This window comes from Eurytemora carolleeae, unplaced genomic scaffold, assembly GCF_000591075.1.
Source record: "Eurytemora carolleeae unplaced genomic scaffold, Eaff_2.0 scaffold143, whole genome shotgun sequence".
NCBI lineage: Eukaryota > Metazoa > Arthropoda > Copepoda > Calanoida > Temoridae > Eurytemora > Eurytemora carolleeae.
The window spans coordinates 200,478-225,482 of NW_019396656.1; the positions used below are offsets into that span (position 1 = coordinate 200,478).

General features: G+C 31.2%; 1 protein-coding gene across 2 annotated transcripts; it reads right to left on the reverse strand.

Annotated features, from left to right (window-relative positions):
• Positions 1-13,393: 13,393 nt before the first annotated feature.
• LOC111706995 (neuropeptide F receptor) lies at positions 13,394-22,577 on the reverse strand. 2 transcript variants are annotated; one of them, XM_023479962.1, is made up of 12 exons: positions 22,495-22,577; positions 18,025-18,095; positions 17,645-17,750; positions 17,318-17,446; positions 16,996-17,130; positions 16,707-16,817; positions 16,518-16,615; positions 15,519-15,587; positions 15,240-15,363; positions 14,827-14,934; positions 14,319-14,416; positions 13,394-14,206 (listed from the first exon to the last, which is right to left on the reverse strand). In XM_023479962.1, the coding sequence occupies exons 1-11, from the start codon at positions 22,573-22,575 to the stop codon at positions 14,336-14,338; spliced, it is 1,113 nt and encodes a 370-aa protein (XP_023335730.1). In that variant the 5' UTR covers positions 22,576-22,577; the 3' UTR covers positions 13,394-14,206; positions 14,319-14,335. The 2 variants fall into 2 exon arrangements, with proteins under 2 accessions (XP_023335730.1, XP_023335731.1); XM_023479963.1 differs by lacking the exon at positions 22,495-22,577 and adding an exon at positions 18,326-21,292.
• Positions 22,578-25,005: the final 2,428 nt, after the last annotated feature.

Sequence of the window (25,005 nt, forward strand, 5' to 3'; positions counted from 1 at the left end):
ATCCTGGATAAATGATATATATTTAGATATTGAATTAATATTAGTTGGTTAAATATATCCTGGATATATGATATATATTTAGATATTGAATTAATATTAGTTGGTTAATATTTCTTATTGATAAACATATATATGAATGGTGTTTTGTATGGCGTCAAACCTTATAGAAATCCAACATATGGACCTGCTACGTATTGCAACATGGCGTATTTTCCGGGAGAATATTTTTTTATATTTTTGAAAAATTAAACGTTTTTGTAAAACATTGTAGCTCAACATTATCATAATTTCTATTTATCATAATTTATCATAATACCCTAGTGTTAACACAAATTCGAAATATAAGGAAGACGATTTTACAGACTCAGATGCCGTTGATTATTCTCAAGACGTATGAATCTATTTCCGCTGGTCTGCCCACATGTCACCCTCGCTCCTTCGTCAGATTGAAACACTTGAGATGATCACAACTCTGTCTCAGGGAGCAACCATGGCTCATTCATGGTGTTGATACAGATACCTAGCTATCAACAGACGATGCTTACATCCAGCTCAATAATGTTCCAAAAGTTCCTAAATTATCATGCAAACATTGAGACGCAATCCCTCAAATTCGAAAATGATAAAACCGCAATCTCTCCCACTCCTTATCCAAAGCCTGGGGTGAGCGAAAACCTGTTGTTCCAGTTCCTGTCGATCTGCACCACCAACATGAACTTCTATAAAACTCCCATGATGTTACTACTACTGTTCGTAAATAATTTTCTTTGTTAATTTCTATACCAACCAATTTTAACCCTGTCTTATGCAAATATTTCAAAACTTTCGTTTTTTTAAAATAAATGTTAGAAATTTCCATTTCAGATATCTTTGTTTTACTATAGTGACTTTTAAAGTCAACACCTGGATATATGATATATATTTAGATATTGATATTAGATCTACTTGGTTAAATATATCCTGGATAAATTATATATATTTAGATATTGATATTAGTTGGTTAAATGTATCCTGGATATATAATATTTATTTAGATATTGATATTAGATCTACTTGGTTAAATGTATCCTGGATATATGATATATATTTAGATATTGATATTAGTTGGTTAAATATATCCTGGATAAATGATATATATTTAGATATTGATATTAGATCTACTTGGTTAAATATCCAGGATATATAATATGTATTTAGATATTGATATTAGATCTACTTGGTTAAATATATCCTGGATATATGATATATTTTTAGATATTGATATTGGATCTATTTGGTTAAATATATCCTGGATAAATGATATAAAATTTAAATATTGATATTGGATCTACTTACTACAGTATAACTTCAGTAAGACTACAGTAAGACTACGGTAATACAGTAAGACTACAGTAAGACTACAGTAAGACTACAGTAAGACTATAGTAAGGCTACAGTAAAACTATTGTAATACTACAGTAAAACTACAGTAAGACTACAGTAAGATTACAGTAAGACTACAGTAAAACTACAGTAAGACTACAGTAAGACTACACTAAGACTACAGTAAAACTACAGTTAGACTACAGTATGACTACAGTATGACTACAGTAAACCTACAGTAAGACTACAGTAAAGCTACAGTAAGACTACAGTAAAACTACAGTAAGACTACAGTAAGACTACAGTAAGACTACAGTAAAACTACAGTAAGACTACAATAAGACTACAGTAAGACTACAGTAAGACTATTGTAATACTACAGTAAAACTACAGTAAGACTACAGTAAGATTACAGTAAGACTACAGTAAAACTACAGTAAGACTACAGTAAGACTACACTAAGACTACAGTAAAACTACAGTTAGACTAGTAAGACTACAGTAAGACTACAGTTAAACTTCAGTAAGACTACAGTAAGACTACAGTAAGATTACAGTAAGACTACAGTAAGACTACAGTAAGACTACAGTAAGACTACAGTAAGACTACAGTAAGACTACAGTAATACTACAGTAAGACTACAGTAAGACTACAGTAAGACTACAGTTAAACTACAGTAAGACTACAGTAAGACTACAGTAAAACTACAGTAAGACTATAGTAAGACTATAGTAAGACTATAGTAAGACTACAGTAATACTACAGTAAGACTACAGTAAGACTACAGTAAAACTACAGTAAGACTATAGTAAGACTACAGTAAGACTACAGTAATACTACAATAAGACTACAGTAAGACTACAGTAAAACTACAGTAAGACTACAGTAAGACTACAGTAAGACTATAGTAAGACTATAGTAATACTACAGTAAGACTACAGAAAGACTACAGTAAAACTAGAGAAAAAACTAAAAACAGACAATATTTATTCAAATTTAAACATCAATCATAACATTTCCATCAAACATTATTTCTTATTTTTCAGATTTTTATTAAAACATGATAATTCGAGATTTTTTACATATTTTTTACTTAAATAATAATATCATATCACCACATGCAAAGTGAAACCATTTTATCTAAATTCTGAATCATTTTGAAAAAAAGGGATTGAAAAGAAAAATTCAGAAAAAGAAAGGGAGGTTTCTTCTGTTTTGTTTCAATAAAAGAATTTTACAGTTGATACAAATGGTTAAAAAAGTGTACTATACAGTATAAAACACATAGCATTTATGAATGATTAGGCCTATTCATAAATACATTAAAGTTTGTTAATTATATACACCCTGAGTAAGGATCATCAAAATATTTACTGTAGCAGTGATGAGGTTTATGATCTCATGACGATGCTACGAGGATAAAACTTTTACCCCTGGTAAATGTTTGTAAATAGTTAGGCGGGAAATGAAGAGAAGAGTTGGTTGAACCGACGCCGGAATGAGGCCGGTATAAAGCTCAGGTTCATTCACCTGGTTACCAAGAAACTAGGGACTCCATAGACGAGGGGAGCAGGTCAACTTGTAGAGATCCTAGAGATCAGTTGATGACGAACCTTTATTTTATGTGTGTATACAAGAAACGATCGGATTGTGAGTCGGAAACTTGAGCTTAAACATCATCTCTCTTCAACATTAGTATTAGTATCATGCAACCTCTTTCTTATGATTTACTGTTCAATAAATTATTGATATCGTATATCGTTTAATACTCGGATTGAATGAATTCAGACTAGTCCTTCAGGCTGGAGAAAATATATATCCCTATTTCGTATTCTTTCATATACAACATTACCACTGCACTTCTCTAGCTGAACACATAGGATTAGTTTAGAATATAAAAACACCGTTTAGAATATACATTTTTTAAAATTAAAATTGCCAACCGGAAACCGTTTTTTTAACTTAGGTTGAATAATTCACCAATGCAAGAGCAATTTTTTTTTCAAAATACATGGATATATGGGTAGGTACAGGATGTCCCACGAAACATGACAGTTGGTAAATAATTTGAAATGTCTTCTTCCCTATACTGTAATAGATATTAAAGACATTTTGCATTTTTTTCGTTTAATAAAATCTTTTACTAAAATATATTTTCATTTGAAATTTTTTTTACTATAATATAACTACCATTAAATATTCTTTTAATTCTCTTTGGTATTAAACAACTTAAGTATGGAAGAAGACATTTAAAATTATTTACCAACTGTCATGTTTCGTGGGACACCCTGTATCAAAAGATTCATATCAAATCACTGTAATAAGATAATCTTACATTGATTTTTTTACAAATCAGAGGTCAAAAACTAATATTTGAGAACAAAAATATCTCTTTTTTGTCAATAAATCAAACAATTTGGAAAATATCTTATTAAAAATGTACAGTATGCACCGGCTTTCTTTTTATACAAACCAAACATATTTTGAAGAATTTTATTTGGCTAGCAAACTTTTTGGACCATTGGAATGCTAAATATAAATTGCGGTTACGGCTTTAAGACCTAGGAGCCTGAAATTTGGCAACAACTTTACAGGCATATTTCAATTTTTAAAAAGTTCAAAATCACCCCTAACCAAGAGGTTGTGGACTCATGTTGAAGGTTTGGCTAAAATACGAGAGTATGTAGATTTTTAAAAGAGATATATTTTCATTAATAAAAGAAGTACACATAAGCCGCTTACAGTTTAGGAAACTCAATCAATGTTTTATTATTGAGACATGTTTGAAAGACACTTACAAAGATTTCAACAGATTAGTTCAATTGTTTATATTCTATACATCTTCTTACTCTACTCTAGTTACTTTCATTAATTGAATATTACAGTGGGTGATCATTTTGAGTAGTTTTAAAGTAAATTTTTTAGCTGGGAAATATTGTGTGTACAATGCACTCATCATTTTGACTCAATCTTTAATCATGAGTTTTAGATTTGCTAAATGGGAAATAATATATTATATCTTATACGAGTACACAACAATAATTATACAGAAACAAAATACAAAGTACAAATTCTTTAATTTTTCAAAACAGTGCTAAAGGTTTCTGGTTTCGCAAGCCTTTAATGGTGACACTAAACAAAATGTTCTGTTTCAATATCGTGCTAACATCTTCTTTAGAGCTTCTTGATCCGATCAGGGTAACACTTTTGTTTGGTTTAGCTTCAGCAACTGAACTAGATATTCATTGGTTGGTGTAGACCTTAGCTTCAGCAACTGAACTAGATATCCATTGTTTGGTATAGCTTCAGCAACTGAACTAGATATTCATTGTTTGGTATAGCTTCAGCAACTGAACTAGATATTCATTGTTTGGTATAGCACTTAGCTTTAGCAACTGAACTAGATATTCATTGTTCAGTATAGTGCTTAGCTTCAGCAACTGAACTAGATATCCATTGTTTGGTATAGACCTTAGCTTCAGCAACTGAACTAGATATCCATTGTTCAGTATAGTGCTTAGCTTCAGCAACTGAACTAGATATTCATTGTTTGCTGTAGCACTTAGCTTCAGCAACTGAACTAGATATTCATTGTTTAGTATAGCGCTTAGCTTCATCAACTCAACTAGATATAAATGTTTAGTATAGCGCTTAGCTTCAGCAACTGAACTAGATATCCATTTTTTGGTATAGTCCTTTTCTTGAGCAACTGAACTATATATCCATTGTTTGGTATAGACCTTAGCTTCAGCAACTGAACTAGATATCCATTGTTCAGTATAGTGCTTAGCTTCAGCAACTGAACTAGATATCCAATGTTTGGTATAGCCCTTAGCTTCAGCAACTGAACTAGATATCCATTGTTTGGTATAGACCTTAGCTTCAGCAACTGAACTAGATATCCATTTTTTGGTATAGCGCTTAGCTTCAGTAACTGAACTATATATCCATTGTTTGGTATAGCGCTTAGCTTAAGCAACTGAACTAGATATCCATTGTTTGTTATAGGGCTTAGCTTCAGTAACTGAACTATATATCCATTGTGCAAACTTTTAAGATTTCATCTCTTAATGTGGGGAAAGGGATCTAGCCAATATTCTGAGGGGATAGGAACCGTTTAAGCCCAGAAAGCATAGCTTTAAGATGAACAGAGTTTACCTTCAGGGTGATCTATTTTGTGTACATGGTACTTGACTGTTTTGGAAAACAGTACTGTACAGCAGACAGTGCTTCCATGATTCCAAACTCATTGTCAATATTCCTCTCGCTGTACAGCTCGAAGTAACCCTTCCTCCCAGACTTAGAACTAATATAGATGCTGACCAGATATCCAGATACAATTGCCTCCTTGATGAAATAGAAAACTAAAAACACCTCCATAGCATCCTTGTTCCACTCAATCCGGTTAACGTACAGGAATAGAAGAACCAACTCACGTCCCACACGGATTAACAACAAGATGTAGACAAAGATCACACTTTGCCTGAAGCTAAGTATATTTCTTCCATACCTTAGACCAACTTTTTTTAAACTTCCTTTAAATACCTCTGTTTGGAGAATATGAACCCAGTAGTGTGTACTCATAATTCCAATCAAGAAGAATGAAGCAAATGCAATGACTTTAAGTCGTGCTGCAAAGAAGGCCGGTATTTCCTTGTTCCCGATGTGTCCTCCCACACATAAATCTATCTGAAAGTAGTTGGTCGGGTATTCTTTGTTCAGGAAGTAAAAAGAAGAGAGCCAGGTCGAGAAGAGAAGTGAGCAGAAGATGAATAAGAACTTGAGAAGTCCTGTTCCTTCAACTATCAGTGATTCTGGATATTTGATCAAGAAGAGTCGGACAAACAGGCTGAAGAATGCTGGATACATCAGAAAGATCCCGTACACAAACTCTAAACTCATGAAGTTCATGCATCCTCTGAAATCTTGTGTTTCACCATTGTCCTGAATCAACATTCGGAACACCTCATACAGAGCCAAGTTCTGTATGATTAGAAAGTCAAGAAGCATGATAACAGTTCCCTGGTTTAGAACAGTCCAACTACTTGATCTTATGTACATATTTTACAATATTGTCCCTGCAATATAAGTGTTCAGAACGGCAAAGACAAGAGGAAGAAAAGCAAGCAAAGGAGAGAGGGACGGGTATAGTACCATTGTCCCCCAAGAGCCAAGGATAAACTGGTGTTAATAGCGAAGGCTCTGCTCTCAACTTTAATTATTCAAATAGCTTTTCATGTTTATAATTCTTAAACCTTCAACCTTCAAGAAATCCTCCATTTAAAGGGTAACTTTACACAATACACATAGAAGATTTGAAAAAGTTCCTATTGTTTCTTTCAAAGACAGTATATCCTGATCCAGAAGTCAGAATTGCGCCCCCCCCCCCCCTCCCAGAGAGGTCTCCTGCTATTCTACAATAAAGGCAAAAATTAGGTGGGGTGTGGTAAACAATGAGTTTTTCCACATCTGACAAGAGGATGTCTTTCTTTCTTACACCTAAAGTCAACCCTGGCTCTCTCACAATGAATTACTTTTTAGTGCATCAGCTCTATGTAAGTATGGGGACAAGTATTATCACAGCTAGAGCTCAAAAGGTTTTAACTTATGAACTCTGTTCATTAACAAAGAGTTAATTAAACAGAGTTAATTGATTAAAATAAACTTGTAGTTGAGTCAACAGTTTTTGGATAGCGGAATTTTTTGCTTACATACAAAAACTACAATTTTGTAACAACACTCTGCCTAGCTCATGGAAGGAGGGGGGGGGGGGGGTCAAAAAAATTTCACTTGGGTATTGGTAATTGATTGCAGAAAGACCACAATAAAAATATTTGACGCCGAAAACTGTATAGTCTCGGGATTTTCAAAATGTGGTTTATCATTATTTCACCTTCAAAATTGCCTAGACTTCAATTCAAAGCAAACAATAATTGTAATTGATTAATACTTCTGCAAATATAAAAGACACAAAGAGGGACAACCACAATTTTAAAGGATCAAAAGAAGTTTAATTTTTCTGCTACACTCTTCGTCAAATATCAATTATTGAAAATAAAAGACTATTTTCAATCGGGGACTAATAAGGACTAATGAAGGTTTTTACAGAACTAATAAGGATAAGTAAGAGTAATACAGGAGTATAATTTTAATTTAAGTAGTTTGTGACTAAAAAAGACTAAAGAGAAACAAACCTTTAAATTAAGGTTAACTCAAAATAACGTTGAAAGTCCCATTAAAAAATTTATACTATTGAGATACTTTGAAATAGTTTTTTTGTTTTCTTTGAGCCTTCTCTCTCAAGATTAATAATTCTAATACAGGATGTCCCATGAAACATGACAGCAGCAAGACATCTTTATTCTTTATAATATTTACCTGGTTTATACAGAAGACAAAGAAAAGGAATCAAAACGGAAAAGGCATAGAAAAGTAATCTGGTTTAATCCACCTTATAGTGCAAATGTCCACACAATGTTGCAGCCAAGTTCCTGTCAATCATTGATAAGCATTTTCAAAAACACTGACTGAGGAAAATATTTCAATAGATCGAATGTCAAAGTGTCCTACAGTTGCATGGGCAATATGGAGTCGCTAATTGCGGGACACAATAGAAAGATAATCAGACAAGAAAGAGAAAATCTACTACATCAGAAAACAAGAAAGAATGTAATTGACGAGTGGGTTGCAAGATGTCCATTAAAAAGGCAAATGCTTAACTCAGTCAATTACATACAAAGCAAAAGTACCAATAATAGATGAAACTTCAGCCTACATTGGGCTTACCTCTAATACCGTCATAGAGAGGTGCTTGAATCACACAAAATCTTTCAATCTCAAAAAATATTAAACCTTTTAAAGAATTGGAAATAAGAAATACTCTGTTTTTCTTAAAAATACTGAATTAAAGTTTACAATTAAATAAAAAATATTTTTTTTTTCTGTTCATTCCTCTGAGATCAGTCATAACACCTCTGATGTATTTAGATTCTCGTACTTAAAGTTAACTTCTCTCAAGGTTCCAAACCTTAAGGTCCCAAACCTTCTCTAGTACGCTAACTTTTAGATGGTAGAGTTCATGTGTGAAGGAATAGGAGTTTGCTTCTTTAAAATTTGATGATTTAGAACTATTCATAAGAAAAATTTATTCTTCTTTTAATTTCTTCTTTATTTTCTTAATCATGAGGTTCAACTGAAAAAAAACAATATTTACGAAATTATCATATATACATACATTTGTTAAGGATAATCTTTATTCAATATATATTTTGAAATAAACTATTATCGTCTTATCATTTTTAGAAATTTACTTACAACAGTTGGACAAATTCTATCTTTTTATTCTTTCCTATCCATTCTCTTCAGTCCTAAATTCACATTCATTTTGGATAAACAAATAAACAAATTCGATAAATCAATTTTCTTTGAATCTTTACTTTTGAGTAACTTTTCTTTAAATCCAAATAAAATGCCTGATGTTTCCATTCTAACCTTCTAACTCCTACTAGCCTAACTATCTGTGCATTTCTACCTGCGCACTGTGCAGTGTGCATAAACTTTCAAATCTTACAAACTATAAATATACATAAAACATGAGGAAATAAATCACAATATTATTTTAATACATCATGTCCAGGAAGGTTTAAATGTTCTCCTGTAGGCTGGTTTGTATGGAGGTTTCGCTAATTAGGCCCGCGTAATTATTGCTACATTTCGTGAAATTACTTTTGTAGAAATTACGCGAAATTGAAGTTTCGCTAATTAGGCTTAATCATTACAAAATTTCGCAAAATAACGTTGTAGAAGTTACGCGATATTACACTGTAATTTACCGAAATTGAAGTTTCGCCAATTACAAGAAATCCTGCAAAATTATACAATATGAAAATTATTTCGGGTAACTGCACATATGTTGAGTTGAGAAAGGGGATGATCTCGAAATGGGGAGTGAGAACTATTGTGGTCAATTTCCCAGGCAAACAAGTGGGTATACATTTCCCAAACTTTGGTCCAGTCAATTCTAGGTCCTAAGTTGGCAATAGAATGTTGGCAATATTAGGCAATAGTTAAAAAATAGTAGGCAATTGTTGGCAATAGTTGGCAATAGTTGGCAATATTTGGCAATAGTTGGCAATAGTTGGCAGAAGTTGGCAATAGTTGGCAATAGTGGGCAATAGTAGGCAATAGTTGGCAATAGTTGGCAATAGTTCCAGAGGTCTTCACAAATTCGCCACATATCCATAGAAGATAATACAAGTAGTTGGTTTATTTCAATCCTATAAATAAGTATGGTTAACAACAATACATTGATATAAATTGATTGATACATAAATGTTTACAATGTTTTTTTATATTATAAAACATCCTTTCTATTTGAGGATGGTGGGGTAAATTGAGGCATCTGGTTATCAAGAATAAAACAACATTTAAACTTCTAAGATAAAATGACAATTGATTTCAAATGTAAAATCACTATTTTTAAGTGTTATTTTTAACTTTTTTGAAGCGAGGGTACTGCACGTGAAAATTGTTTATACTGTTCAGTGGAGGTAATGCTTGCTTTGGTTTCCAGAGAAAATTTCAGTCAAAGACGACTTAACAATGGAGCAATCTCATTGTTTAGGGTTAACACTGGCCCCAGGCGGGGTTCGAGGATATCAGGGCTATATTCGAGAAGAAAGGGTAACCATAAACAATGCAAAGGATAAACTATTACATTATTGAATGATAGCTACATGGTTGATTGAATGATAGTAACAAACATAATACTAATAGTTATTTTTAGGTACATTAAATTAATACTATTGAGTACGAGTGAATAAATGATTAAATAGTTACATTGTCATCAAACTGATTTATTCTTTTTTGTTTTTGTTTATTTTAATGACGTTGTTGAGATATTATTAGGTAAATTAAATTGTATTGAAATCTCCCACTAGGGGACGTTTAAACGAGCTTAAAATGGATATATTGGATGAAATATAAAATAGACGATCGTTTAACGAAATAAAAAAGCGATTTTTTAACGTTTGTTTTTAAAAACGATTAACAACCCTGTCAATCAGAGTCCTGAGAATCAACACAACATAAACGTACATAAACATAAACATTTGTANTTTAATTTCTTATTGTAATACAAATCTATAACATTTTTGGAAATCTTGAGCTCTACCTCAAAAATCTAAAAAAAAGCAAATTAGCAATAATCTAAATATTTATTGCAAAATCTAGTCATTAAGCAATACATTGGGAAATTGCAGTAAATTGTACATATTTGAAAAGCCTTTGACCCAGCGAATTTAAATGTGCAAAAACATTTACAAAATTTTAAAACCTAAATGTGTCTTTAAGAAAAACAGAAAATGTGCAAATTCCCTTTGATGGCGTCTGTGCAAAAATCTGCACAAAATTCATTTGCAAAAATTGTGCAATCTGCTTTTTTTTGTTATATGCTTTCCAAAGAGCTATAAAATGTTGAAATTGAAGAAGGTTTGAATCTGAATATAGATCTAGTCTGGTATCGGTAAAATAAGGCATCTCAGGCAGTAGGCATAAAAGCCCAGCTTTTAGCCTTAAGTGAGGGGAATGTGTTAGTTGGAAAAGCCAGAAAATGAGAGCTTTCTAGCTCAAATACTTGTTGAGCTATCGCAAAAGAAAGGATAGGGGGGGTCAAATTGCCCCCCCCCCCGACCAGCTATGGTTAAGTCATATAAGCTTTTTTTAAAGCCACCTCTAACCATTAAAGTTAGAGGTCTTTTTTCAATGAGTTGGCCTTAAAAAGTTGAACTCAGGACAATGGACATGTATCACACTCTCCTATCTCGAAGAAAAGTGCAAACTCCCAAGGAAACAGCCCCCCCCCCTCATGATATTAAACAAAAATGGGACAGGGTTAAACGAATATGAATATCTGGGTTACAGATGAAATAGTTTTGTATGCTTCATATGTAGAGTCGTTAATCGTTTCTGAAAACAATTGTTAAACGATCGTTTTTTGTTTTGTTTTCCTATGATTTTCAAAAACTATTGTTTCGTTTTTGGAAAAAACCTTTTTTAAAAACAACCCACTCTTTTTGAACTTTAAGAAAACGAATAATGATCGTTTCTGAAAACTATCATTTTTATAAAAACAACCAGCGATCGTTAACCAAACAACTGACGAACTGACGTTTTTAAAAAAAAACACACATGCAACTTTATGGAATGTCGTCTTATATGAAGGTACAAAATGGGGGGTGCGCTGAAACTTCTTGATATTTTCTTTAAAACTGCTTAGGGCTGTTTCCTCTCTCCTCTTCTCTTCGTTAACGAAGAGTTATTGTTAACGATCGTTAATGAAGGGGCGTCATTTATGATTGTTAACGAAACGGCGAGCTCTATAAAAACGACCATTTTGCAAAAGGATTGTTTTTAAAAAAGATCGTTTTTAAAAAAATGATCTTTTTTAAAATGATTGTCTTGTTTCGTTTTTTGTTGTCGTTTTCATAACGAAACGATCATTCAAAAAAATGGAAACGTTATTATCCCTAATCATATGACAGATGTCAATAAACTTAATTTTTATTAGTTTTGAGCTTTTTGGCTTAGGCATTAATTCTAATTAAGTTATTTACTATTCGTAAATAAAAATAAACAACGTATTTAAATCTGTCAAATTCATTGAGCAAAAATTTGTGTTAAAGTATCTTTTAGCATTTAAGACTATAAATTATGAAATTAGTAGTATATCAACCCTATTGAGGAGGGGGGGTGGGGTCTAAATCTATGCGCCCCACGCCCCTCCTCCCAGAAAAAGGCCTTAGAGAATAGGTATTGGGTTGAAATGCATAATAAAAGCCCAATTTTTCATTGACAAAAAATTAGATCTATAACTTTTATAGTTTAGGTGTTAAAACAATTGTCAAAGTGTGATATATGTTTTTACATCCATTTTTCAAGGGCTTTTCAAAAATATAGTTTTTAGATCTGTAGCTTTAGTCATATTAGATTTTTTTTACACACACCGGGCTCTTACCGCTCTTACCCTGCCATATGCATAAAAATAAAATTTACAAAAGTTCTTTAAATTTCTATTTATTAAAAGTCAAAAAAATTCACGACGATAGTGTCAAAAAACTGTTTGTCCATTTTCTTTATTCATAAAATCTGACGTCAAGGCTCAGTTTACATCCTCCTGTTAATAACATAATTATTTAATTGAAAATTTAAAAATTTAAGAATCAGTTGTTTACCAGCAATTATATGAACAGAATTATGATCATATAACAAAATATGCATGCCATAAAATGGGGGGGGGGCTGTTGGTCATATCTTAATTGTAAGGTAGGGCTAGGCTTGTTCTTGATTTCTATAATTGTTTGTTCCAATTTAATAATGAGGGCCTTCAGCTGGATCGTTAATTATTTTTACGTTTTTTTTTCTTAATTTTTTACTTTTAAAAGAAGGAAGGTTCTTAGTCTTACTGCGTTTATTTATTTTTAAGAATACATTGGTTGTTAACTGGAAATCACATTTGTAAATTGGTAAACTACCATTTTCTGTTAATGACATGTGTTTAAGGCTTTATAATAAAATCAATTGTTTTTTAAGAAATAACTATTTATATCATTGTTATTTTGGTTTGCAGTGTTATAAAGTTTCGGGATAGAAATTTCTCTTAATCAAGAAGGTTCAAGCCTTTTTATAGATTTAATTTTGTCCTGAGCAAGAACCCTCAAGATTTAGAGAAAAGGAATTGAGTATTTGCCACAAACTCTGATTTTCTAATCCCTATATCTTTACAACCCAATATAATAGATATTTCATATTTCAAACTTTAAATTATGTTAGATCAAATAATTTAAGTTTGAAATATCAAATGTTTTAACCATCAGGTTGTAAAGATATAGAAAGTTAACAGTTTGAGTTTGTTGCAAAAACTCAGTTCCTTTAAGTGAAAAAACTTTATAACTTTGATAATAAAGAATATTTTGTTATCTACTGTTTATTAATAAATTTTACATTTATGAATAAATATATTTTCTGACTCATAAATACAAAATACAACATACAAAAATATAAAAATTCAAAAACATTTACATTGGTCGGAATACATTACAATTAGGCTTACAACTAAATAATTTTAATAATTGTATTGCACAGGAACAGATTTCTTACCACAAAAGCTAACCTCAATATCCTAATATCCTTTGATATTTCAGAAGTAGATCAAACAAGAAATTTTGACAAAGCAAAAGTTAGTGGTGAGTAAATAGTTACTTTTTCTAACATAGACAAAGGAATATATAGAAACAGTTTAGGATTGCTTTAGATTTATATAATGAACAAAATGTTGAATGGTTTCACTTTTTAATGTGTATCATGTCATTCAAAAGAGTAAGGACGCACTCCCGATGATGCCAAGGTTTTAGGCGAAATATATTGAGAAGAAAATGATAAAATTCTAGTGCTAGAGAGTAGGATTGGGATTTGTTTTAAATCGATCTAAAGTTTAATCTTTGTCAGTAAGAAGAAAATTTTCTTTAAAAGTGCCACAAATAAAGTTATGAAAAAAATTATAATAAGATAAATAAAAATCAACATAATTTTCTAGAAGATAGCATTTTTAAAGATTAATTTGGAAGATGCTGACTTAACAAGGATATAGATCAAGAGTAGCATGTGTAAATAGCATAAACTTTCAATATACATATAAACGTACATAAACATACAATAATAATAATTCCAATGATAGGTTTGTTTCAAATCACATTCTTTAGTTTTGTGTAGACAACACCAACACAGAGAGGTACTTTTCAGGAGTAGCAAGTCACAGGTTTAGGGAATACGGTTACATCTATCGATCCTAGAATTAAAAATCTTGAATAAGCTTTTTATAAATTTAATATTTTTTTAGCAATTATGAGAAATCTGATTTCTTGATGTGAAAGTTAAAGTTTAAAAGTATAAAAACTTACCCTTGACTGCAATTCTCTTAAGTGTCTCTGCTTCTTTGTGTGGATTTTTTCTTGGATTGGCTTCCGTCCTCCTTTTTAGTCCAAATCTGGCGGAAGGTCTGAAACAAACAAAAAATGTACATTTTTAGTTTAACAAAATTTGCAGAAAGATCAAATATTTCAAGACATAAGAATTTTTATGTAAGTTTACTTTTGTTTTAAATTATGTACAGTGTACACTGCAATTTTATTATCCCTATATGTTTAAAACATAATAATTATTAGATCCCACAGAATTCATATTTTGAAATATCTTTAAAGTCTACGGCATTGAGTTGCAAAGATTTAAGGATAAGAAAATCTTTGTGGCAAAGACTCAATTCCTTTTAAAAAGAAATAGAGAAACCCAGCAAAAGTATAAAATAAAAGAATCTACATTTACTGAGATAAGTGTTTTCAAAATTAAACCGGGCATCCTAATTAATATGAACAAGAATATCTAAAGTTAAGGATTAGAAGACTTCTATACCTGACTGTAGTTAGTGTTTAGGAATCCGTAGATGATGGGGTTAGAGCAGGATGTACTCATTCCACACAGATGACAGAGAGAATACACTAGTGCGAGAATTTCAGGATCCTAAATTTTATATTAATTAAAATTGGGTTTTTGAATAATGTTCAACAATTATTATAAAAGTAGACTTTTCTCTCTGTGTAATGTGGAGATCTATGAATATCGTCTTCCAATCCGTAAGCTTTCGAATCCAAACCCAATATATTTGTAATGATTTATAAAAACTCATGTTGTATTTTAGATTTCAATATATATACAGTACGTACAGTAAGTACAGTATATACAGTATTTGTTCTATTGCTTGATTATGTTGCTTAAGTTTTTAAGACTATGGATTAGAAGAGACAAGAATAAAAAGAATATCATACCTGGATAAAGTCTGGGAATACAATGACGAATATATTGTAGAAGTTCAACGGAAACCAGGACACAAAGAACACAACAGCAGCAGCAATTAGCATTCTGTTGATGTGAGTTGTCCGCTTTAGCTTCCTATAATATAATTAATATGAAATGAATTAAGTAAATAAATATTCTAAATTATGCAATTATATTTATTAATCTTGTTTTAGCTTATCTGCCAGCAATTGCTGACTTTTTTTTATTTCTTTTCTCATTTAAATTGCATTTAAAATAAATTTGTTTACCTGATGCGTGTGTCTGTGGAGAGAAAGACTTGAGTTCTTGACAGTGAGGCTTGAAGGTTTCTGACGATGCTGAAAGATAAACACAAATAAGACTTAAAGAGATATTACATATGAGACATTTAACCCTATCCCTGCTGGGGTACTTGAAAACCAGGATATTCTAGGGTCACATCCCCTCTAAATCAAATGTTTAATTTCCAAATATGACAAATGATACATCTTTTAGAATCTGCAAAAATCTTTGGCAAAATAGCAAAATTTGATTTTTTTGAAAAATTCAGTTTTAAAGTAAAAACTTCAAAATTTAAAACAAATAAATGTAAAAAAAATGGTAAATAAATTTTAAATAACCTAATGTGAAATTAAGAAAAACTAAAAAAGTGCAAATTTGCAAAAATCTCTTTGCAAAACTTGTGCGATCTGTTTCCTTATGTTATAGGCTTTCCAAAAAGCTAAATATCATTAAAATCAGACAACTAAAATTCATTCAGGTACTACTCAGGTAGTTAGTTTAAAAAATCTGTTATACCTAAAGGGAAGGCTATGGGTATTTAGGAAAAGTCAGAAAATTTCAACAGCCTCAAACCAATACTTTTTTAGTTATGCAAAAAAAACCACAGGGGGGGGTCAATTGGCCCCCCCCCCCAGCAGAAATAGGGTTAATAAATATAAGTTGCCGTGGGTTTACTAGAAAGAATCAACATAAAATTGCATTTGAGCAAGAGACGGCAAAAAGTATCTTTCATCTCACTTTTCATCTAATTTTTATCTAATATAAGGAATTGAGTCTTAGCTACAATCTCAGATTTTTTGAATCATTGCAACCCAATGAAACAGATCTTTAATATTTCAAATTATGAATTCTGTTATATCAAATAATCATGTTTAAACTATCAACGGTTACACCATTAGGTTGAAAATATATAAGCATTTGAGTTTGTGTCAAAGATTAATTCCTTTGTTGTAATAAACATTTCTCTTTTCAAAGAGCATTCTTACCACAGGTATGCAATGAGAACAATGATCAAAGGCAGAACATATTGAAGAAGAGCGCATGCTGTAGCGTAAATCAGTCTATCCTCAGAAGTCTCCCAAGTCTAATAAGAACATCAATTATAATTTATGTCATATGGGATCAAAAAAAATAATCCTTTGAACTTGAAGTGAAAAATTAGACTAAAAACTTACATCTTCGCAAACAGTATCGTCATTGAAGTAGGATGTGAGATCAGTAAAGATGAAGATTGGAGATGAGATTGCAACAGAGCAGACCAGGGAGAATAGAGAGAGTCCCAATGCCTAGATAGAAGGGGGTGTTAAAAATAGTAATTAGTTTTATCAAGAAACCTTATAGATGGGGCTCAATTGTTAGCTAGGAAATCTATCTAACAAGGCACTGTGTTATTTAACATAGATAAAGCATTGAAAATGAGAAAGCTTAAGTTTCCTTATTAATTTATGATTAAAAAAGTCCCACCTGAGTAGTAGATATCTGCACACTGCAGGGTCGAATCACAAAGAGGAAACGATCAACTGCAATCAGCACCACAGAGAAGGTTGAGAAGAATATGCAGGTTGATTGAATGATTCCAATTGATTTGCACAGTAGGTACTGAACAGAATTTGATTATCATCATTATCATATTTAGTATTCAGAAATTTGGTCTGTAATGTGTTTTCAATAAAAGTACATTATTTCTATTTGTATTTACTAACTTGTCTTTTGTACAATGAAAAATTGAAGCATTGTTAGCTATCAACTTTAGATAATTCTTTGTTAAAAACCAAATTTTAATTACCCGTGATTCTCCGAAGACCCAGTTTGTGTGAAGCTGGTCTAGCAGGGTTAAAGGCATTGTGAAAGAACACAACAATATGCCAGCAACAGCCATATTCATGATCAAAAGGTTTCGTGTGGAACTTAGCATCTAAAATTTATTAGATTATAATATTGTTACTGAATTAAATGCATATTTCTGTATCTTATACAAAATTCAGATTAGTACACTCTCAAATTAATAACATATATTAGCTAGGCTGTAAACATTATTTGAAACACAAACAATATATAAAATTATAATTTCAAGATAGCATTTTTTAAATCATATTTTCAAGTTCAAACTTACCTTGCTCTTGAGGCATCCCCACAACACTAAAAGGTTTGCAGATAAACCTAGAACTATCATCACAGTGTAAGACACTATCAGAGCAATTGCCAATTGTGGGCCTACTCTAAAAAATTAAATAAATTGTTAAAATGAAATCTAATTATATGTCAAGTTGCTAATTCTTTACTTTTAAACAAAAGAAGTTCCAAATGCAAATGCTAAATGGATACCCTATATTCTTACTGTTTATGTACATATTTCTGGTCTCTGTTGACAAATCATCCCAAGACAAAATTTTTGTGTTCCTTTCACTGAAAATCAAGAATTAACGCTTGATCCTTTACTTTAGTGATCATTTGCCATGTAAGTCAGGATAGAAATTGTATTTTATTAGTTACCTTTTTCTTATTGTGCCACTTTCCATGGGTTCATCAGTATTATTTACATTAGAGCTCATGTTGAAATTGTCCTAAAAATGAAAAGAAAATTATTATAGATTCTAGAATATTTAAAATGTTAAGCTAAAATGTTAAGTGTTACCAATAAATTCTGCCAATCTAAAATTGGGAAAAAAATTGTGAAAGAGACATTTTTGACCGGAAAATTTTTTGGTAAAAGTTCAAATAAAAAACTTAATAAATTGAATTTTTATAAGAACTAAATAAAAAAAAACTGGTATCTGTAGGTATGTACATGTACCTGTATGTACTATGTACATGTAATTTACTGCACCAGTGCTATTTACCCCACTGGTGCCTGCGCTTACCCCACTTGGTATCGGAAGCATACATCCCTTACTAACAATTAGATGATAACCTGGAAAAAGATGCTAGTGGCTTTTTTGTTTTTGATTTTTTTTATGAAGGAGATATTAGTAGTGAAAATGTGGTTGGGGTCTAAACTTACTTTTATGAACAATAACAAGCTCCACTTAATTCTGAAGAGTTGAAATTTTTTGTTCATTCAAATTAGAAAAAAGGTTTGCAATGTTCCTATTTTCATAAATTTTTTTATGAAAGATAATACTAAACTTTCAGGATAATCAAACAAATCTTTAGTTTTACATAACGCTTTTTTAACATTAACCTTAAATGCTTAAACAAATCACAAACATAATGCCCTGTATTTATAGGAATAAGATAAGGCTGACATATAGTTAAATACACTTTTAAAGGTCTATGTTTTCAAGTGCATACTTGGACAGTTGCAATTTGTAGGATTCTGCAATTATGTTTCGGTTAATTAGTGTCCAGGCCTTTCAAGCAGTATACTATGACCAAATAAATTTCCAAATAGGTGATGAAATCCTTTTGATAATTTCTTAAAGAGTTGCTATAACAAAAATTATGTTGAGGGTTCAAAAATTAGAATTGTGGAACAAATTGATTTAGCTGAAAAATTAAATTATATGTATGGAAAAAGTTAAGGCATACTTCAGCATTATTTAATCAGGACCAAAGCTAGATATTTGGTTGAACCATCTGCAATCCTGAACTGTAAACTGTCAAACCAAATTGCAATACCAACCATTTCTGAAAAGATGGCAACACTGCTGACTAATAACATTCTCTAACTTGTTAAAGAGGTATAGGTATATGAATAATGACCTTCTGGAATGTTACCCTGCTGTTTTATCAGAATGATAAATTTCTTAAGATGAAAAGATAGCATGCAGGAAGCTGTAGCCGTATCAGAAAAATATGCTGGGACCTGTCTGCAAGCGACAACATTAATGAGCATCAACAAATGTTACAGATGAGATCAGTGGATTCCTCATCTTTAATACATTAGTTCCGTAAGTAATTGGTAAGTAGCCAAATCAACACTTTAATAAAGAATTGTGTTGGGAAAAACTTATTGTGATGAGCCTCCATGCTGAATGGGGAGGAATTATAGCTGGGTTTCAATTAATACCTGGTTAATCTTCAAGCTTAATAATAAAATTAACCCTAGAGATTCCGAACGTTCACAATATGTTCTGAAAGGCCCAAGTGGCCAAGGAAATAAACCACTTCTTTTTATAACTATATGAAAAAAATTTTCATGTTTTTATCATTTTCTTATGTGTGTTTAGAAAAGGACAGAAATCTGCAGATTCAGAGAGAATTATTACACTAAATTCTCTTGTCTAAGACAAGAAATTCAAGTTTGTTGCAGTTGGAGTTGGTGCAGTGGATCCAGATTCTTCAGCCGGCCTACACAGTATAATGGATTAAACTGTAAACAGCCTGAAATGGTCAATAAATTGTTAGACATGAAATATATCCAAAAACATTTACCAATTACCATTTCCAGTTTTTTCCCTTATAAATGTATGGACTTCTTAATCAAGCTTCAATTGAGTTTACTACAAAATCAAAAATAAAATCAATTTAGAACTGGAAAAATTCTCCTGAAACTAAAATTTTCTAATTCCAATATCTTTGAACATGATGGTGTAAACCTACAATACTTAAAAATTTAACAATTTGATCTAGCTAACAAAATTAACTGAATTAAGTGTAGAAGGTCTACAACATTTGCTTAATAAGATGTACGGATTTAAAATAAAAGTTTGAGGCAATTGTTTTGTTCTATTGCCCATGTTTTTGATACAGTAAAGCTATGCCTCAAACCAAAGAATACATTTCTTACAGATACTTTTCTCAAAATACTGCTAATTTAATACTGTTCCTAATGTATGTTTATCATGGGGTACATTTCACATAAGGTACATTTCTCATAAGATATATTTTTTATAACCACATGCTAAGCATTGCCACTGTAAAAAAAGAAAAGACTATGTACATCAACCTCTGTAAACTGATCAGCATTGTGTTGGGTTTACCAATTGTCTAGCCTTAGTCCTTAGCCCTGATATGTATTAACCTAGCCTAACCGAAAGAAAAATTTTGGGTAAATTTTTAGGTTAGGCAAGCTTAATGAATATCCGGCAAAATTTCTGCTGATAGTGTCATCATCAAAATGTACTTTACAAGAAGTGTAACTTATGAGAATCGTGCCTTATGAGAAATGTATCTTATAATAAAAGTGTGTTAAGAAAAATATCTATAGGAAGTGTGTTATAAGATCTGAAGCGAAGCTCTCAGATACAAGTATATTTTAACATATATATATATATATATATGTATGTACAACAATCTTCTAACTAACAAACTTCCCAACAAAATGATTAGTAAAGCCTGTTAATTTCATACAAAAAAGTTGAATAACAAAAAGTTCAGTTACATCTTGATCTTTTGATTAAATTGTAAAATTTGATCTAGATTAAGGGAGAGTGCTTATGAAAATTTAGAAGGCTATAGGATGAACTTTATGACAAAAATATATTTGAAGCCATTTATTAATTGATGCATTAATCAAAATTAAAAGTTAAGAGTTAAAAGTACATTCAAAAGTCTTTGTGAAACCGTAAACAGTTTAAAATAATTTTTTTTTGTGGAAGGTACTGTAGAAATAAAAAACACTGCCAACTTTAAGCAAACTTGACAATTTGAATTATTGGCATAAAATAAATTGCTTCCAATGGGGCTGCTAAACTCTCCTATACATTGCTGCACTAGTGGTTACTCTAACCTATATCTAATATTTCAGAACAATACATAAAAAATACGAAATATCATCTTTCCTATCCACTTATACAAATATTTTATATATGTACATGAAAACAGATATTAAAAACATTTAAACGAAAATTTAAATTAACATTAATGATTTTTTTTTCTAAATTTTGAATATATTAAGCTTGGCTTTTTCTTTGCTTACCCAAAGAAAAGCTCTGCTCTGAATTTTGGCATAAACGATTCAAAAAGTTCAACATTTTTAGATTAATTTCAATATTGAGAACTTAATGGGTGTGACTTCGCATGACAGAGTCTAAAACTAAAGAACGAAAAGTTTTGACTTAAATTTTAAGTTCATGGTTTAATGGACTTAATTTAAACCTGAACTTTAACCGTGAGGTTAAATATTTAACCCTGTGGTTAAATATTTAACTCGCCGAAATCGACGAGTTAAAATTGAAACACAGGTTTAAAATCTTGAAATCCTGCATTTTCCCTATTTGTCTATTATTTCATCATTCAGCTGAGAAAGTGGCATTCAACTTTACATTATATTTAAAAGTGAAAACCTTGTTAAGGAAATTTCACGTTTTAGATTAATTAATTTTTGCATGTAAACCCAAAATATGGTTGTAACTAGAAATATGTTTTGTTTTCGGTTACGTAATCAGCTGATTAGCGATGGTTATGTAATATTCTCCGTAAATCCTTTTCTCTGATTGGTTCAGATTTTTCCCGGGAAATTCAAATTTAAAATTGAGAAAGTTTAATATTTAAGTAGCTATTCATTATTTTACAGAACTTTTAACCTCAAACTTAAAATTCGCGCATTCTTTAGTTTTAGACTCTGGACTGATAATACAAAAACATGCTAACAAACACATTGTGAGTATTTACTTTTTCAGAAAGGAAAATAACAATAGAAAACCATGAATGTAAGTTTAGCTTTAAAGTGAATTATTTTAAATTGTTTTTGGCTGTTATTGGTTGAAATAAAACTATTTAAAATAAGAAAAATGTCTAATGATATATTTGTCAAAAAAAAATATCAGAGAACCTCTACCAAAACATGCTTTTTCACAACTTTCTTTGTGGCGCATTTGTTAAATTTGGTAAAATAAAGTGTTGAACACATCAAATAATCAATCTATTTTTGAAAGAGTCCACAAACAAAGTTAAATTAATAATGCTGAAACGTTTTCTTACCAAGATTTATCCTGTTTGGAAATTAAGCACACATTCCATATAATTCCTAATATTACTGTTACTTTTAGTTTATTTGAGGCTGACTAGAAGCTTACTAACCTCATCATCTGTTGAATTTGTTGAATTAGTGAGGCTGATGTCCACAAGAACTTCAAATATCTTTTTGGCTTCAAAATACATGCTAGTCTATAATGAAAAACAGTTTCCAAATGTGCTTTATTGTCTTTACTTAAATCACTTCAAATCATTGTTTGCAAATTCTTAAAAAAATATTTTAGCACTGCTAAGTCAGTGACTTTTCATTTTTTTTTAATCAAGTAAACAAAATGATATGTTTGTAACATACATTGGAAAAGAAAATTATGCAGTATTATGTAGTTTTAATTTGGATCAGGTTGAGCACTTGAACATTTTCAAATTTATACATAATGTATGCATGTCCTAATTATGTTGCTGATAATGTTAGATTTAGAAAAGTACAGGCTAAAACTCATTTACAAAATCACAATTTGTTTACTAAAATAGGAAAACTCCAGAAGCTATGTTGGTAAACCGATAATAATTAGATAAACTTTTGTCTATGTTTAATCCGGCTTCTATATATAAACTTAGCTTGTCTGTTTGTCTGATCCAATCAGGTCCAAATTTTGTGGAAGACCGCAGATGACCCCAGAAAAGGTTTATGAAGGATCAAATTTTAAAAATTAGTGATTAAAAATTTCTATTTTTGAATTTAGAAAACGCGTGAAAAAATATTATGAAATCCGCATACTTTTTTTGTTTTTGTTTTAAACTACACAAAGAGAAGATGCTCAGATATAAAGCCAAAATTAAAAGTTGAAAAAGAAGATGGGCGCTAAGCGCCTTAAAAGTCTAGTTTGGACAAAGTTAATTTCACAATCTTCCAACTAGAATATTTCAACTCTAAAGCTAGACTGGAAAGACTGGATAACCATTGAGAGCAGAGGACTGATTACAAATGAAAAGTATGAAGAGGATTAAAACCAAGAGAACTCTACGAGTAAACGAGAACAGGAGGCCCGCCTGATGGAAGAGAAAACATGTGCCGTGGAAATTATCGCAAGATATCTACGTAAACAGAGATCACTTTATTCCAAATGAATGAGACGTTTGTTAACTAATTTTTATTTTGATAAAAGGTAATTTGTAATACTGCAGCAATGTGACTTTAAACTGTACACATTTTGTAGATTTCAAAAATTTTAAATGTATTATCTTTAATACAAAATTACAGCTGACTTTGGTCAAGACGTCCCCCCCATACCCTCCCCTGACCCTATTTGGGTAAAGGGCATGCCCCACTTGCTACCTAGATTACATAATTTATAAATAGCTGGACCAAATTGACTTAAATATTTTGAGTGAATCAGTGTGTACCACAGTGGTGTTATAGTCAAAAAAGAAATTTAAAAATTCCAGGGGCGCTGCGCACTTCAGCTAAAAATATAATTTAATACTAAGCATGGGTAAACAGCGGGAGTACTCATAACCATTAATAAACTTTGATTTTGCCAGCCCGCAGTTGTTGCGTAAAACGTGCTAGGTCAACTCTACACAGGGTAGCCTAACTGGACAGTACAACTATATGCATATAGAGTCACACCGGACTAACCAGAGTGAGAAGCATTCGGTTACTTTTTTTTGAAATTAAACATGTTTTTGTCTATAACTCAATCATATTTAAACTTACGGATTTGTTTATTTTATACTTTATATACGTATATGCCAACAAAAAAGTATTTGAGTAAAAAAGGCTAAAAAATTCTGTATAAGGGGTAAAATTGTGATTGAAAGTTGCAGCTTTCTGAAATATTGACAGAACCGTTAAATCCACGTGGGGTAGTCCAGCCGTTTGGCCGGCTATAGGGAACATTTATACAAATGTCTTGTTTTATTATATAAATATAGATATACCTGTATGACAATTTTGTAGGGTTTCAGGGCGCAATGATAGAATTTGGCAGGCGATTAATGGGACTGTTAGCATATTTTCAATTGACTCTCTAATCTCTATGCAAACATAGGTTTTAATGGTACCTTCGTAAATCGGTCATTGCCCTCTTAGCATGGAGGGTCACTTGAAATTACGCTTACAGTTCCTAATTAATTGTCTGATATTAAATTTTGCTCCCTGAAACCCTGGTTCAAAAACCTGGAAATTTGAAAAAATGAATGTTAAAAAATGGAAAAACGTTTATTCAATTTAATAATTCATGAATATTTTATCTTAAGTCTGGTAATTACGCTGTGAAGATTTACTCTAACCTCCAGTAGAACCTAGAAAATTAGATAAATATTTCCTACTAATCCCACGTAAACGGAGTTGCCGGACGTCAGGGCTTACTAACTGGCTGCCTGTGGGGGGGAGGGTCAAATTTACCCCCTCCCCTCTATATTCCTATTGTGATTCAAATCTATAAAATTTGACACGTTTTTGGAAAGTCCTTAGGCTCTACTTCAATAATCTGGAAAAAAATGTCAAATTTGCAAAATTCCAAATATTTATTTCGAAATCTAGTTAAAAAGCAGATAATGTGCAAAAAATAATTGCAAGAAATTATACATTATTGAAAAGCCGTTAACCCAGCA